General features: G+C 34.9%; 2 protein-coding genes across 2 annotated transcripts in view; both read left to right on the plus strand.

Moving 5' to 3' along the window:
- Window positions 1-5,347: 5,347 nt before the first annotated feature.
- Window positions 5,348-18,174, plus strand: part of LOC132033612 (serine/threonine-protein kinase CTR1) — a 103,700-nt gene continuing 90,873 nt past the window's right edge. Inside the window, exons 1-15 of the mRNA XM_059423629.1 lie at window positions 5,348-6,620; window positions 7,402-7,700; window positions 7,781-7,925; window positions 8,813-8,928; window positions 9,326-9,534; window positions 9,874-10,293; window positions 10,396-10,436; window positions 10,927-10,995; window positions 11,488-11,588; window positions 11,682-11,766; window positions 11,849-11,947; window positions 12,023-12,091; window positions 12,341-12,472; window positions 12,612-12,706; window positions 13,018-13,484. Of these exons, the coding sequence (XP_059279612.1) occupies window positions 5,691-6,620; window positions 7,402-7,700; window positions 7,781-7,925; window positions 8,813-8,928; window positions 9,326-9,534; window positions 9,874-10,293; window positions 10,396-10,436; window positions 10,927-10,995; window positions 11,488-11,588; window positions 11,682-11,766; window positions 11,849-11,947; window positions 12,023-12,091; window positions 12,341-12,472; window positions 12,612-12,706; window positions 13,018-13,123 (2,916 nt within the window). The 5' untranslated portion in view covers window positions 5,348-5,690 and the 3' untranslated portion in view covers window positions 13,124-13,484. The remainder of the gene's footprint in view (window positions 6,621-7,401; window positions 7,701-7,780; window positions 7,926-8,812; window positions 8,929-9,325; window positions 9,535-9,873; window positions 10,294-10,395; window positions 10,437-10,926; window positions 10,996-11,487; window positions 11,589-11,681; window positions 11,767-11,848; window positions 11,948-12,022; window positions 12,092-12,340; window positions 12,473-12,611; window positions 12,707-13,017; window positions 13,485-18,174) is intronic.
- Window positions 15,211-17,647, plus strand: LOC132033604 (uncharacterized). Its single transcript, XM_059423618.1, has 2 exons — window positions 15,211-15,697; window positions 17,063-17,647. The coding sequence occupies exons 1-2, from the start codon at window positions 15,368-15,370 to the stop codon at window positions 17,393-17,395; spliced, it is 663 nt and encodes a 220-aa protein (XP_059279601.1). The 5' UTR covers window positions 15,211-15,367; the 3' UTR covers window positions 17,396-17,647.

Below are 18,174 nucleotides of genomic sequence, written 5' to 3' on the forward strand. Positions count from 1 at the left end.
TCCACTAATAAATGTCTATTTTTACTTGTTCAACTAGAAAAACCAAGAGATAATTCACCATTTTATGACGGTTTTACCTAATTATTAAGTACTACTCAATTCCAAACATTTAGATGACTTATAATATTTAGGGGGTGATATAGTAAAACTATCATTTTATTTGTTGCTTTTTAAGAGGCATGTCAAGTCAAACATGGACGGATCCATTTTACTTGTCGTCCCTACTAAAAATAAATGATCCAAAATGCTGTCATTTTAGAATATAGATATAATTGAGTATTTGTTTTTTCATCTCTACCTTACTCAGTAAATATGGAAGAGATTAATGTGATGAAATTGAAATCAAATAATATATAAGGATAATTTTGTCAAATTACCTTTTTAGTTAATATTTTCTTAAGGGGCGTGCAATAGAAAAAAAATGACGAGTGAATTGGACCGGAGGGAGAAGAAGTAACTCTTTACACCAACATCTTTGTGACATACTTAAGACCACAAATAAAGGATATTTTTGAACATTTAGCACATCTTTAGTTTAAGATCACAATATTTTAAAAAATTCTTTATTTTTTTAAACTCCGTATCAAATCAAATTGAGACAAACAAATTAAAATGAAGGAGCATCTGACATAACATGTAAAAGTACATGTTATTTTATGAAATAGAAATTTCTTACCTTAATCGTATATATAATTTGTTTTCCCCTCTCGTGACATATCCATAGATAACGTTTCATATGTCCATATAAGGAATTCCGAACTTGCAAAGTCCATGTTGTTTTGTAAATAAGACCATCTATTCTACCACAAAAAATAAATAAAAATTGTGGTCATTTATTACTTTTATTACAACTTCTCGAAGAAGCTTACAATGCCCGAAAATAGGAAAAACTATTGCTATCGAAACCATATTAAACCATAGAAGCCTACTCAAAGGCCACCTAATCAGACATTTTTATTCTATAAATAAAAAGCTAATTTAGGTGCCGCTTACCATAAAATTCTTTCAAAAATATTTCATTTTTTTGGAATTTTGGAATATTCTATTCTTCCATGTTACTTTGTAAATAAGACCATCTATTCTACCACAAAAAAAAAATAAAAAAAAATTGTGGTCATTTATTACTTTTATTACAACTTCTCGAATAAGCTTACAATGCCTATAAATAGTTTGCAACTAGCTCTAAAACCAACTTCCTATAGAAGCCTACAAATAGCTTTTTAAGCATAAAAAGCTAATTTAGTTTTATAAACAACTTTTCAAAGAGCTTCTGGTTTTTTATAAATAAAAAGTTAATTTAATTCTTTTTGTAAGAAGAAAAATTTGACGAACAATAAAATCTCTCTCTAAGCCAGCAGCTTCAATTTTATCTCTTGTTATCTTATTCTTTAACACCAGTCTATATTCCAGGGAACAAAGTGGTCAAAATAAATGTAGTGTCAATAGTCAAACACTGATAATCTTACAATAAATTAGAGGCTCTTACTAGATAGGGCGGCAGAATAGACCGCCTATATCAACGAATGAGTATTCCTCCCAAATCTTAATCATAGCATAGTTTGCAGAACCTATTTTAATACTCTGTTCTTTAGCTTCAATTCAATTGGATAATGCTACTACACCAGTTTTCTAATCCATAATTCACTAACCCGGACAGAGTTGCGCAAATCGAGCTAAAGAAAATTAAAACGAGTTAACTCTCTTGATTAAGACCTGATTTTTTATTTTTTATTTCTCACTTGATATGGATTCCTGCTTTGAGGTGCGATTACTTTAGCTAACGTTTGGCCATAGACTTTGGATTAAATTTTGAAAATTTATCTTTAAGAGCCTGTTTGGAAAGCCACCTGGTAATTGGAATTGGTGTAATTACAACCCTAGTAATTACACACACAGCCTAGTAATTACACAAAGATTATAATTACTATGACCTGTTTGTTTGTCATAATGTAATTACACTGTAATTACAAGCGTGCTGTTTGATTGCACAAGTGTAATTGCATATTTAGTTTAATTTAAAAATAAAATTTAATTATAAAAAGTTTAAAATTAATATTTAAAAAATATGTGCCTTTATAAATGATATTAAATTAGTTATTTAATAATACATTGTTTATTGAAAATATTTTAATTAATAATCATATATTTGTAACTAATATTATAAAAAATAATTGATATATAATTTCAAAATTAATAATATTTTAATTTTAATTGATTATAAAACTTAAAAGCATTCCTTTTTCGTGAGAACATCATGGGATTGGATGTTTGACAAAAAAAGAATATTTATAAATATAATTCCATAACACTATTCAAATGTTTGACAATAATTCTATCAACTGTAAGTGAAAAATAAATAACATGCAATGTGAAAATAACAAGCCAATAGTACTAAAGCAAATAGTGTTAAAATTGAAAATATAACCTAAAATCAAAATCCAAGAGAATTTTTTTTAACATAATACTCTTATGTCAAATTGCTATGTTACATAAGTAAGTTTCAATGTAACATAAGTAAATACTCCTATAATTCAAAAGAAAGGGAAAATATAAGTCTATAACCTCATTCATAATGAAATTCTACTTTAATAACGTCACTTATTATATGCCAAATTTGTTAATGACTCATTCTTTCAAATATTAAGAGATGTAGTTTAAAAATTAGAATATTAACACGGTTAATGAATAAAACAAAAACTAAAAAAAAAAAAGAGCAATTACATGGAACCACAAGAAGTAAAGGTTGTGAATGAGAAGAAAGGAAATGAAATATAAATTCTATAAAAAGAAAAATATTTTAAAAATACAAATAATTAAAAAGTAAAAATAAAAAAGAAATTAAATAATAGAAATAAAAAATAAATTAAAAAGAAAATAAATTAAAAAGAAATAGACTAAAAAGTAACCCTGTAATTACAGGGTGTATTACACCCAATTCCCCCCCCCCCCCCCCCCCCCAAAATTGGAGAGTGTAGTTACACCCTCTCAATTACACCAAATTCCTACTTAACGTGTAATTACCTCGTCAAACAAACAAAGCCAAAGCTGTAATTACACTCAATTACACCCAATTTCAATTACCTGGGTGGCTTTCCAAACAGGCCCTAAATATCTATTTGGCCATAGATTTCGGATCATATTTTGAAAATCTGTCTTCAAAAAAATTTCAAGTGGGTTTTTGGGATTTCTCCACTCACAAAACTTCAAAAAAAAATTTCCAAGTAAAATGTATATCCAAACACAACTTCAAATTTCAAAAATCACAACTTCAAAAACTCAATTTTCAAATTTCAAGTTTCAACTTCAAGGCCAAACGGAGCCAGGGGCGGATCTAGCCTATTAAGTAGGGGTTCAATTGAACCCTCAACTTTCGACATGGAGTATAAATTTATGTGTAAATTTTTTTATATATATAGTAGATATGAGCCCATACCTTTTAAAATATAATGAGTTCAATATCAAAATTCTTAAGATTAAATCCATATAATATAAATCCTGGATCCGCCTCTGAACGGAGCTTAGTCAATTCCTAACTTACCTGAGATTTTGATGCATAATAGCTATTGTTATTAAACCAAAAGGCAGAATTAGAATTAAAATTTTATAAACTTAAACTGATTATCAAATTCATAACTTATTTTAGTTACTGATTCATAGTTAAATATTATATACATTTAATAAATTGTAACGTAAAATAAAATTCAAATAAAAATTATTGAGTTGGTCGAAATTTATACTTAACGGAAAAATCAGCCAATAATAACAACCAAACTCGCATGTCTCCCATGCACCCGTCACATGCATGGCCATGACCAGCCGAAAATAAAACCAATAGAAATCCACCATCCTTCTACCCATATCTCAAGGGCAGTGTAGTCAACTTAAAACATACAAATAATTTTTATGTTAGAAAATTAAAATATAATTGATTATTAATTTTTATCTATGCTTTTACCCAATAAATGTAGAGCGAGATTAATATAGTGAAAAAAGAGTAATATTAAGTCGAGATCAATAAATAAATAAGAATAATTTTATCAAAGTATCATTTTAAAGTTTAGTTAATATTTTTTAAGAGACGTATAACGAAAATACGAGAAAGAAAATGGCCCGGAGGGAGTAAGTGGATCTCTTTAATTTGGTTGCTTAATCATTTTCAACGAAACTAATTAATTACTCCCTTCGGTCCATTTACTTGTCATGTTTTCTCTACGCTCCTTAAGAAAACATTAACTAAAAAGATAATTTGATATAATTGTTCGTATTTAATCTTTAATCTCAATTTAATACTATTTTTTTCACAATATTAATCTCTCTCCATATTTATTAAGTAAGGATAAAGATGAAAATTAATAGTAATTCATTACACTATTTTAATTTAATTTTATAAAATAACAATTATTTTGGACTATCTATCTTTAGTAAAGACGACAAGTAAAATGGACCGGAGGGAGGGAGTAATTAATCATTAACTAAACATTGGAAAAGATTTTCCACCTATAATGCCAGTTGTCCATGGCTCCAGACCTTCCAAGTATAGTATAAGCAAATTCTTAAACCTTTGGCACCATTTCTTAATTCTCTTAACGACATTGCTGCTTTCTAACTTGCGCCCGGGTGACCATTGCGCACCCACTGTCACTTTTCGTACGTGTCAACTGCATGTTACTCTTAACTCTGACGTGGTCATTTTATAGAATATGCGCCCATATACCCCTTAGCGCACGTTAGCTTGTCCTTCTTATACATTTTTTTTCAATTTCCCACCCGATTATAGTCCTTTTACTCTACGCTTAAAATACACATACCTTATTGGGTCTTTGGTACGCGGATTAAATTATCTCGATGTTATAATTTTGAGACTAATTTATTTCATCTAAAAGGTGGGATAAAATAATCATAGGGGATAAAATAATCCCAACTATGATGAGATAAGGTAGCATATCTCAGAATTAATTTTGGAATTCATTTTGTACTTGTTTAGTGCAAAATATAAAATTATGCTGGATAAATTTATTCCTTATACCAAATATAATATAAAAAATTAGTGCTAGAATATCTTAGCTTATATCAAGCAGCAAACGACCCTTATAAGTTATAACAACTCATTCATTTCTCCCCCTCTCTCTCTCTCTCTCTCTCTCTCCAAAGCCTAAAACCCATTTGTTAAACCAATTTAATTATCAGCTATAGCTTCTGCTCTTCCAATCATAAATCTTTTTGCAGAGTTCATCAGTTTTTTTTTTCTTATCTTCAAGAAAAAAAAAAAGAGCATTCATATAGTTCTTGATTGATTCTCCTAAAGGTTTTTCTTTATATAACCACATATATATATGGTTGGGTTGCACATGGTGAGTTTTTGTTTGTGATATGTAACAAGAACAAGCTAGCAGAATAACTGGGTTTGTCGGTTTTGTTTCATCTTCAGTCACAACGTATACAGTTGAAGAGAAAAGTCGTCATGTTAAGTAAAATGTCTTTTCTTGGTTGTTCTTCTTGATCGTCTTTTTTTTTTTTTTTTTGGTGAAACTTGAGAGGTTGTGAAAAATTTGCAGTTGATCGGATTTTGGGTGGTGTTGCTTTCGTTAAAGGTGAAAAGTAGTTGAGAAACCAGCAAAAAAGTTTACAAGAGAGAGGGAGGTGAAGCGTGCGGTGAAACTTTCTTGTGAGATTTTTGTTCACGTGAAATAATGCCTCATAGAACTGCTTACTTTTTTCCAAGGCAATTTCCTGACCGTGGGTTCGATGCATCTGCAAAGTTTGTTAATGATAATCACGAGAATAAGATCGACGATGATGATCAAATTAGATCAGGAAAATCTTCTTCATCAAAGGAGAGCGATGTTGTCACATCAAAACCGCTCATAAGTAGTGTGAAAGAGACTAATACTAATAATAATGCATCATTTTTGTACGGGAAAAACCGCGATAAGATTCACGGGAAGCAATTAGCCGCTTTTGTAAACTGGCTTTCTGAGAAAAACAAGAAAGGAAAATCATCAATACAGAATCACGTGAAGATCAAAAAATTGGATGATCGTGATACACAGGATGATCAAGAACATGAACTTTTGCTTCCCGTTCCTCCTGAAGCTGTACCAGTACATGAACTGGTTGATCATCATTGCCACGTGGCTGATCATTGTCAGCCGGAGCACAAGCAGCAACAGGGGAAGACATTTGATCGAAAATCGTCACTGCGAAGGTTATCCAGTTCCGGAAGCAATTACAGTTGTACGGGGAAGGGTAATTTTGAGAGACAAACATCGTTACAAAGGCTATCGAGTTGGGGAAGTACTAGCTATGCAGGTAGTTTGTTTTCAGGTACGACATTGGATGGGAACTGGCCGAGTACTGGGGTTAAAGATACGCAAACGTCGACGACAAGGGAAGTACTGGAGGAGGTGGTGCCGGAGAAAGAGGAGAGAGTTGTTGATAGCAAAGATACATTGATGCAGAAGTCGAAGGAGAGTTATTACTTGCAACTCACGCTTGCTAAAAAACTTGTAGACCAAGCAATGCTTGGTTCTTCTGGAGAGCCTATGCTTTTGCACGAGTGTAAAAGTACCAAGGGCTTTGGTGGATCTTCTGATGCTCAAACTGTGTCTTATCGTTTATGGGTATACATAATCCCCTCTCTGACTCCTTCTTATTCTTCTCCTTCTCTCTCTTCTCACACACACACACTTATTTATGGGGAACAACGCATGCCTAGTAATTATTCCTATGGGGGGAAATAGTTCTGTTTCCTGTTAGTTTAGTTGTGTTAGAGTGGGTTAGAGTCCCACATTGGTTGGGTCGGGAAATTGATTGGTAGTGTGCTTATATGAACTTAGGAAATTCTCCCCTCATAAGCTACCAAAGGTCGAATTAGATTAGGTTTCATATTTTTACACATTTCAGACGTAGCCCAAAATGTCCATCCCTGTTTGAGCTCCCGGTACATGCTCAAGTTGGGCCTAGGCGTTGGGCGTGATGAGGTGTTAAAGTGGGTTAGAGTCCCATATTGGTTCGGAATAGATCGGTGGTGTGCTTCTATAGACTTGGCCGATCCACCCAAAAGCTAGTCGCCTCATGAGCCAGAGGTGTTAAAGTGGGTTAGAGTCCCATATTGGTTCGGAATGGACCGGTGGTGTGTGTCTATAGACTTGGGCAATCCACCCAAAAGCTTGCCATATCTTTAAGCAGTAAGTATTCACTCTCTCCCTCACACACGCACACTATTTCTGGGGGAAAAGTGTGGCATGCCTGGTAGTTATTCTTATTGGCGGGGTCCCGGGGGGTGGGTGGGTTGTAGAGATAGTTCTTTTTCCAGTTAGTTTAGCTGTACGCATTTGTTATTTGGCATTTTGTCCTGCGGATTCTTAATTAGCTAATGCTTAAAGATTGTGAAAATTTCAGGTGAATGGTTCCTTGTCTTATTCTGACAAGATATCGGACGGGTTTTATAACATATTAGGAATGAATCCGTATCTGTGGGTTATGTGTAATGAGACAGAGGATGGTAAACAAATACCATCTCTAATGGCCCTAAAAGGAATTGAGCCCAGTGACACATCAATGGAGGTTGTTCTTATTGATAGGCGTGGGGATTCAAGGCTCAGGGAATTAGAAGATAAAGCTCAAGAAATTTACTTTGCTGCTGAGAATGCGTTAGTCTTGGCAGAAAAACTTGGCAAGCTTGTGGCGGTTTATATGGGGTACGTATTGATTTTCTTTAAAGTATGCTCTTTTGGACTTTATTTTCTTCTGCATGAAACTGAGTTCCTTGAAAATTAAGGGGCTCTTTTCCGGTGGAGCAAGGTGATCTTCATCAGAGGTGGGAAGTTGTTAGCAAGAGATTAAAAGATCTGCAGAAGTGCATTGTGCTACCAATCGGCAGTTTCTCCTCAGGACTTTGCAGGCACAGAGCTATTTTGTTCAAGGTTAGTGAGAGACCTCTTTTTCCTCTTTATCATATGTTCGAACTCTCAATCGGCTTCTTAACATGGTTTGCTATTAGATCTATCTCAAAATTACTTCCCCCCTCCCAACCCACCCGGTGGCTGATAGTCATATATCTAGCAGCTTTTCATGGTTTAAATTTATCCGTGCATCGTTTTGAAGGTTCTCTGTCACCTACAGTTACATTCTCATATTAAAGTAGCAAACCAGATATCACTCAGTAATACTCCCTCCGTCCCAAAAAGATGGTCCTCTTTTGACTTGACACAAAGTTTAAGAAATAAAGAAGACTTTTGAAATGCGCGGTCCAAAACAAGCCTTAGATATTTGTGTGGCTATAAATCATCTCATAAAGCTGAATTGTTTCTAAATATAGAAAGGGGACAATCTTTTTGGGACAAACTAAAAAGGAAAGGAGGACAATCTTTTTGAGACGGAGGGAGTATCATTTATACATGGTAATTGGATGGTATAGTAGGAGAAATATAGAAAGACAACATATTGAAAACTGTTATTCGGTCCAGAATCGGGGAAGTATTGGCTAATGTACTACATATAAGATGATTTTTTTTAAAAAAAAATTAGGGGTCGAACGAATTACTCGAATTGACTGGAAAGGAGCTAGCTATAGTACAATATGGACTATGCCATACAAGGAGGTGTTTCAAGTTTGTGATTTTGGAGGGTGATCTCAATTGTTCCTTTTTGATGAATTTATGGTGTAATATATTCTTGTAAATTTAATGTGGCAACCACATTTAGGATACAACCAGATTTAACTCTTTCATTCGTTCTTCTTCAAATTAGTTGATTATTGAAATGGAGCTTTTAGAAAACCGAATTAACTGGTGATTTTTATGGTATACAGAAGTTGGCGGATTACGTAGGTTTGCCTTGTAGGATTGCTCGAGGTTGCAAGTATTGTGTCGCAGATCATCGATCTTCTTGTCTGGTGAAAATTGAGGATGACAGAAGATTTTCAAGGTAAAACATCTTATCCACTATCTCTTGAATCAAAGTAATTATCTCCTCTACCATCAAGAAGTATTTTTTCCTTAGCAGACTTGGTTTTTGTCTCAAAAGTGAAGCAATGTATCTCCAAAAATTTGATCTCATATAGTGTTGAGACCTCGTTATTGGTTATCAACTTCATGCTTGACATTTTTTTCACCATCTTAAATTGTGCTTTCATGAGTATACTAAGATTAAAGCAGTGGAGCTTTGCTGCTTTGATTTTGCATTATAATATTCTGTAAGGTCTGACACATTTCGGAAAGGCCCAAGTCCAATGATCAGGAGATTTTATACTTGTTTTAAACACTGGTGAGCGTGATGTTCATTATTAATTCGTTCTTATTGACTTCTGTCTATATTGTATCAGAGAATTTGTGGTTGATCTTGTTGGGGATCCTGGAAATGTACATGGTCCAGATTCCTCTATAAATAGAGGTGTATTGTCTCCTGTTCCTTCACCACTTCAAGTATCTCATCTGAAGGAATTTCAACAACCTTACATGGATAGTGATATAAGTAATCAGTTACCGCATTCCAATGACACATTTGCTCTTCCAGAAAATGCTTTGCATACAGGTGTGCTATTATTTGCATACCCCTGTAGCTTTTAATTGATGCTCCTATTGATAGAGAAAAAAAAGGAATGTCACTGGTTGAACATGAAACTGTGTATATCAGAGAGGATAGATAATTGGTCTTCCCATACGGCTCACTAAATATGTTGTGTCTCTACTACAAACTGTCTTGCTTGCAGCACAGGAAAAGGCTTACGTGGATTTCTCTTTTGACTTTATTCAAAGGGCTTGTTTTATGCGTTTGGTTAAATTCTTAGAATCAGCAGTTGGATGATTTTGAAGTTTAGATTTTTCATTGTCACCGTTAGAATAAACAAATTTGTAATTTCTATTCTTGCAGACCCTCATGCTGAGAGTGAACAACTGGAGGAAATTGTTGTCAGTGATAAGCCAAAATTGCCAAATGATTCACTATATCACCCTTATCAAGCTTTGGAATTAGAACCCTGTGATGTTCTTGTTACCACTGAAACAGCAGGAGATGCGAATTCTAGATCTAGAGAAGACAAAATTATTATCAGGCAGACTTACAAGAAGGAGGTTGTTCTGTCCAAAAACTCACCGGTGCACCGTGGTAGACCGCCAAAAGCAACTTTATTAGGTAAAATGGATGCAATGGATATTGGAGGTAGAACAGGGAATCATGAGAAATATCCGGCAGCAACAAATCCAAGATATCTGAGCCTTGAGCCTTCTCTTGCAATGGACTGGCTTGAGATCTCATGGGATGAATTACATATAAAAGAACGTGTTGGCGCTGGTGTGTCTTTGTCGATAGATCTACTCATTGGAAATTGTGTGTCATTTATGGACCCCTGTTTGACATCAGTGTATCTTGATGTGCTACTCTTCTTTCATGCAGGTTCATTTGGAACAGTACATCGTGCTGAATGGCATGGATCGGTCAGTATTATTTATTTGTGTTGTGGCAAAAGTATTCAAGATAACTTACCAGATTACGAGATTCTACGCAAATCTCAAAATATTCTAATCATTTTTGCATGTTTGTACCTGCATTGACTGCATTACATGTCAACGGTGTAGGGACGATGTCATGTTAATTGTAAAGGCAAAGGTGTAAATCACATTGAAGTAGGAGATTCATATGACTCCATGTCAATAAAAATTATAAAATTATAAATTTGAGATCATTGCTTGGTGATGCTAGTGGTATCTCTTTATTGACTAAAATTGCCTGAATGAGGTAGTCCACTTTGCTCTTACATTGTGATTTCTATATTTAGATGTTAACTAGAAGAAAAAGTATTGGCAACAAATGCATGAAGTTGAAGTTTCATACATTTCTTAGAAGATACTTTGTGGAAAGTATTTTAATTTAGGAAATAGTGTGCCTGTTTTTTCTGACTGATCAGGTGTGTACTTACTACTGCAGGATGTTGCAGTCAAGCTGCTAACCGTCCAGGATTTTCATGATGATCAGTTAAAGGAGTTTCTAAGGGAGGTGAGAGCATAGAGTAGTTGGTTGAACTGTTTTGCGCTGGATAAAATGTTTTAGGTTTCGGATAAAGATAAGCCTACTTTCTGCGGCTGATTTTTTTTTTCTCTTCTTGTTTTCCCCTGTATGGAGAGGGTAAGCACAAAAAGCAGAATGAAAGAAAGAAATAGTGCTTTTTTGTTAGTTTAATCGACACAGTCTATCCGCGACCCCTAGTAGCTTGGGATTGAGGTGTAGTAGTAGTTTCTGTAGTTTATCTTGGCATTTTGCAACCTAGTTTCAGTTCTGTCTTGTGAGTTAGATTCATATATATGTTTGTGAAATTCTGAAATCTAGTTCATGGATTTTGTGAAAAGAGGGTTCCCCTGTATTGGATGGAGTGATACCTGCAGTCTTTCACCTTATCCTCAGTTCAATTGTCATTTTGGTCATTATATTCACATTCTTGCATTGGTATCTATTGTTGGATGGTAACTCAAAATACATGTTTTCCTGAAGGTTTCAATTATGAAGCGCGTCCGTCATCCAAATGTGGTGTTGTTCATGGGGGCTGTTACCAAACGGCCTCATCTATCTATAGTGACTGAATATTTGCCTAGGTAACTTGTGTTTTAGTGGCCGCATAACATTCTTCCTTTCTAACTTCAAGTACTTGAGTGGCCTAAAGTTCTGTGCCTTGATTATGATGACAGAGGAAGCCTCTACCGTCTGATACACAGGCCAGCTGCTGGGGAATTGTTGGACCAGAGGAGACGTATCCGTATGGCTTTGGATGTGGTTTGTGCCAATTTCACATTTTATCTGCTGCATGTTTTTGAAGCTTTCACCTAGAAAAGTTTCTTATTCGCTTGAAATACAGGCCAAGGGTATAAATTATCTTCATTGTCTGAGCCCACCCATTGTGCATTGGGATCTGAAATCTCCTAACCTGTTGGTTGATAAAAATTGGAATGTAAAGGTAAAGTCTTGCCTACTTACCTTCGAGTTTAAAGGTGAATTTTGCAGTTTTTATATTCTGAAATGTTTCTTCCAGGTGTGTGATTTTGGTCTGTCAAGATTTAAAGCTAATACGTTCATATCATCAAAATCAGTTGCTGGAACTGTAAGTTACCTTCCAACACACACAAACTATCTTTTATATCATCAGAATCAGTTGCTTTCTATAGTTCATGAAATTACAATTAGTCTAATTTTTGCGCCTTTTACTGGATGAACATATCTGTCACCGACAGTGTACTACTTCCCATGCCACCAGTACAAAGTCATCTTTTTTGAACTCCACATCCTGCAAGTTGAGAAACTTCTTGTACGTCCTTTAATCAGCCTGTAACTCTCTTGCTTTTTATTTCAGCCTGAATGGATGGCCCCGGAATTTCTTCGTGGGGAGCCCTCAAATGAGAAGTCGGACGTCTACAGCTTTGGCGTAATATTATGGGAGCTTGTGACCTTGCAACAACCTTGGAATGGACTGGGGCCTGCACAGGTTTACTTCTTCGCTACTGCCCCCACCCTTTTTTACTCCAGGACTTGTCCTTAGGTCTTTCATCCCTGTGATAGAATCACATGTGTATTGAGATATCAAATAACACGATGTATTTGACATGTTACTTGTAAACTTTCAGGTAGTTGGTGCTGTTGCTTTCCAGAACAGGAGGCTCACTATTCCACAGGACACTTCTCCAAAGTTGGCATCTCTCATGGAAGCCTGCTGGAATGAGTAAGTAAACATTTCCTACTAAACAACAACAACATTCCCAGTGTGATCGCACTTGTGTGTGGGGAGGGTAGGATGTACGCAGACCTTACCCCTACCTTTGTGAGGTAGAGAGGCTGTTACTTGTAGACCCTCGGCTCTAAAGAACAGTATCCGGTGCAGGATAAAAATTTCATACTAAATGCCTTAAGATATGTAGGATAAAAGCATCAGCATCAGCGTCCTATTTTGTTTCATCTCTCCACTAGTCAAATTGTGTTGTCAATCATGTTAAAGATGCTCTTTATTTCTCATAGTATCACGTTTTCTCGCAGTGACCCGGCACAACGCCCATCCTTTGCTAGCATTGTGGATACATTAAAGAAACTACTAAAGTCTCCACTACAGTTGATTCAGATGGGAGGAACAATGAAGACTTAGATACTCTCCAGTTGTCTCAGAGAAAAATAAATTCATCCTAGTTCGTAGATATATAATTACTTAATGCTGACAAATTAGTCTGCAAAACTTGCCCAACAACAGCAAATATGTTGGCTATCTAACATTTTGAATGATAAACAAGCCTCTGTTAGTTCCAGTTAGATGGAGGCATCTCTAATGCTGTTTAGTTTCTTGCAAGAACCCTCAACTATGTCAGCCAATTATCCCCTTGCAAATGTGAAATAATTTGAGGCTGAAATTATAATTATGTACTACTAGTATTTTGGGCAAAGTATTCTTGGAAAAGTCTGTCCTCCAGACTCTTACGATGTAGCAAAATCGCCATAATAATATAGAGAAGGTTCAGTTATTTATGATTTTCTTGGGTATTTGTCTATGTTTTTATCTACTGCTTATTATCCATTGATACTTGTGAATGTATTACAAGGTATTACCCCGAAAATGATATGTTTACTATGGAAAGTTTGAAGATCAGTTCTGTTAGGTTTGGGTTATTCGATTTGGTCAACAGAATTGAGGAATCTTTTATGTAATTCAAAGAGGACAAAAATGCGGGTAAAGTAACTGAGCAACCTCGCTCAGAGAAGGCTGCCCAGAAAGGTCAGTTATTGGGTAGATAGCAAAGGTATTTGGGCAATTCGGTATTTCGTGGTAGTGGTATTTGAAATCTAAATTATCTTAAAAATCCATAGTTAAACCCACGCGTCAAAATTTTAAAAAAAAAATTCGCAAGTAAATTTATTTATGAATCAAACACTATAGTTTATGCTAAAAAAGGGGTCACTGTACGATGACAAGTTCTAAAATTTATTGTACATGCATGTGTTCAGTATTATATACTGGATATGCATAACAGCATAAGCATTTGAGGATGAAATCTCAGCTGAGCACCTCATCCTCAACATAACTTAAAGTGGGATTTATTTTTTATATATGTGAGTTCAAATTTAGTCAAGTGAACCAAATCATTTTTCACTAGCGTAAAGCAACAACACTATGATATATTTAGGGCAATTATAAATTGAAGGTATTTCGTGGTAGAATTAGTTAAGGTCTACCGCAAGTAGAATCAAACACTATAGTTACTAAAAAAAGGGGGCACTGTACGATGACAAGTTCTAAAATTTATTGTACATGCATGTATATTATATACTGGATATGCATAACAATCTTTTGAAGTCTCAGTGGACGGCTAATTATACTTCAATTTTTTTTTTTATATATGTGAGTTCATTTATTAATTTTTTCACTAGCGTAAAGCAACAACACTATGATATATTTATACATTTAAAGGATTTTGGTTAAAAATATCTTTCAATACACATATCAATATTATACACTATAATCTTTTTTAGGGACGGCTAATTATACCATTTTTTTAGTAATTTTCTACATAAAGGATTACTTTAAACCTATCAAAAATATAAGGTACCATTTTTGTAATTTTCTCTACTTTATACCTTCTTTTTTTTTTTTTTTATTAAAAAAAAATAGGGAGTGTACTACCAAACGATCTCAAAGTTGGCCAGAAAGGCAGAAACTAATCAATAAGCTACGAATTAACGGACTACGCCAAATAAATAGGATGGAAACGAAATAAAAATTGTAATTTTCTCTACTTTATACCTCCTTCTTTTTTTCTTTTTTTTATAAAAAAAATAGAGAGTGTACTACCAAACGATCTCAAAGTTGGCCAGAAAGGCAGAAACTAATCAATAAGCTACGAATTAACGGACTAAGCCAAATAAATAGGATGGAAACGAAATAAAAAAATCAAAAAGGAAAACAGAAATTCATTTTTTTTTAAAAATTCTTTTTCCACTTTATTTGGAAACCAGCTATTAGCCGTGAAAATTCCAAATACAATTTTGTATTTAGAATTTGGAAAACACATAAAATCATATTTTAATTATCAATAAGTTCAAACAACCAAATATTATTTGTAAAAATTATAACAAAACACAACTTTATTTTCAATTCCAGCTTCAAAATTTCGAATAAAGTAAAAAATCTTTGGCTTTTATGGCCAAACGCCTACTAATAACATCAGCTAAAGGTACAAATACTAATTGCAGAAAGTACTACACCTAACAACTCTGGCCTGCAATTCATTAATTAACTAAACTTTTACTTCCATGGACTCATAAAAGCTTAAATCTAGTAACACAACAACCCCAAAAATCCAACAGAAAATCCTCAGAAAACCCAAAAAAACGATCAACCATGGATTTCTCGGACAACAACATGTGGCGTGATCTTCTACTTCAAGCAACCCTAATTCTGGTAACAATCTTCATGTTCCTTTTCATGTACAACATCCCCCAGAAATTCTTCAAGAACCTACGATTTCGTAACCGGGCCGATATGCAAGCGAAACGCCATTTCGTACAAGGAGCTCAGCTTCTTTCTCAAGCTAAATCAACAGCTGCTAAGGATCGAACGGCTGCTGATTCACTTGCCAAATCTGCTGAAGCACAAGCTGATTTGGCTATAGCATTAGATCCTAAAGATGCTGCTGCTCACATACTCAAGGCTTTGGCTCTCGATTTACAGGTAGGTAGGGTGTCAAATGGGTGGGTTGGATTGAATTTGCCATGTTCAACAGTTACTTGGGTTGAGTTTTTTATTTGCAGGGATTGCGCGCGCTGGTCTTTAACCTTTTTGCCCTTCACTTAAAAAAGTGATCGAAAATATATGAAGTTTTGAATTTAAACCCCTGCTCAATCAAAAAATTATTTCACAAGGCAAGACGCGAAAAGTCTATCTTATACGGCAGAATTTGCCTGAGCAGACTTTGAGCCTGTTTGGATGAGGCAAAAAAGCGCTAATAATTTTAACTTTAGATAAGTTAAATTTAGCCAATTATTTTTTCGCGACTTATTTAAGACAAAATGACTTATAAAAGGTCTTGTAAAATTCATGTTCAAAAAATGCGAAAAAATAAGCTATTTTTAGCAACTTATAAACCAATCCAAATGGGCTCTTTATCTTAAGGTAGAGTTCTGCAGACTTTATCTTAAGGTAGAGATTTGCTTAAGGTTAGTTTTTGTCCGAATAGACCTAATTTTACAATAAAATTTTGTCTTGTGAATTTTTGTGACTAAATCGGGCGCAAAACCTCGGACATTTTAGGCGAAGGATAAAAATTAAAGGTCGGCAATTTGAGGGGCAAAATTAAAGACCGCCCTTGAATAAGGACAATTGTGCAAATTGCCCTGGTTGAATTAGGCTATAAGTCGGATCCCAACCCAATCGGCCCAATGTTTATTAAGTTTTATATTTCTTTTGTTTTTTCGGGAAAATTACAAGTCAAATATCATTCGTTCATCTAGTTTACAAAATATGTACCGTGTATAGATAGAAAAAATGTATAGTTTATACTAAATATACATATAATACATACCTATGCACTACTATAGGCTGTCTATACTTCGGCCATGTTTGAAAAACAAGATGGCCAAAGGACAGTTTGCTAAGTTTCTTTTTATTTTCTTATAATTTGTTTGATTATGATTACCTAATAAAACTTTTTTCCTCTTATATTATGTTTGTATATAACATGCCATATAAAAATTTATCAACTTAAAATATTTAGACAAAGTTCGGTCCATCTGGACGGCATATCAACTCAATTTTTAAATAGTTTAAATTAAACGAGTCAAAATGATCTGAGTTAATAAAATAAACGAAACCCCCCCCCCCCAACCCATTTGGAACATCTTCTATCCTGGCTTTGGGTTGGCGAAACACGTGCCCGGATTTCCGATAAAAGACTGATCGTGGGTGCAGAGAAGTTGAGTAATAAAAAGTGTCGGTTTGTATTATGATACGGAGTTATACCCCCCCCCCCCCCCCAAATTTAAACAGGTTGGACATATTTTTGATTTTGTGAGCTAATTTTACCGCCCTTATTTACAGGGATTCAAGACGTCGGCACTTGATTCCATCGACGTGGCGCTATCGCCGCTTGCCGTGAAGTCATTATCAGAGCCGGAGAGAGCTGACGCGTTGTTTAAGCGAGCTGAGTTGAGACTCGCGGCGAGTCGACGCGGACAGGTTGACTCAGTGATTGAGGATTTGGCACTGTCTGTTAAGTTGAAGGGGGATAACGTCAAGGCATTTTGTTTGTTGGGTGATTGTTATGAGAAAAAGGGCTTGAAGGATGAGGCCCAAAAGGCTTATCAGGAAGCCCAAAATGTTCAGCCCAATTTTGCTCCTGCGAGAGAGGCACTTGATCGTTTGAATTCTTAGTCTTGAGGATTGTTTGGTAGGGTGTATAAGAATAATGTTGAATAAATGTATTAGTAATGCTGGTGTTAGTAATATCGAGATTAGTATATTGACATTAGTTATGTTTGAGATTATTTCTTATCCACTGTTTGGTTTGACATATTAAAAATAATCTGCATTGCATAATATCTTCTTTTTTTTTTTTTTTAACTTGGTTGTTTACAAAGGTGGACTGAGTTAATAAAACAAGTGAATCATTTATGATTTTATGGATGGATTTTGCCACCCCTATCTACAGGGTTTTAAGACATCGGCTCTTGATTCAATCGACGTGGCACTTTCACCGCTCGGCGTGAAGTCATTGTCTGAGTCGAAGAGAGCTGACGCGTTGTTTAAGCGAGCTGAGTTGAGACTCGCAGCGAGTCGACGTGGACAAGTTGACTCAGTTATTGAGGATTTGACAGAGTGTTGGGTTGAAGGGAGATAATGTCAAGGCATTTTGTTTGTTGGGTGATTGTTATGAGAAAAAGGGCTTGAAGGATGAGGCCCAAAAGGCTTGAAGGATGCCCAAAAAGTTCAGCCCAAATTTGCTTCTGCTCGAGAGGCACTTGACCGTTTGAATTCCGAGTCTTTGAACTGCCAGCATTTTGTTTTTGTTTTGTTATTTTAACTAGAAAAGAAAAAGTTGGCATTGAAAAAATTCCAGTTTGTTCACTCAGTTCAATATAAAGACAATTGTGAAATTAAACGAAAATGTATGACCAAAATTTGGAGCATTTTTATCTTTTTATTTATGTTCA

This window comes from Lycium ferocissimum, chromosome 10 (assembly GCF_029784015.1).
Source record: "Lycium ferocissimum isolate CSIRO_LF1 chromosome 10, AGI_CSIRO_Lferr_CH_V1, whole genome shotgun sequence".
NCBI lineage: Eukaryota > Viridiplantae > Streptophyta > Magnoliopsida > Solanales > Solanaceae > Lycium > Lycium ferocissimum.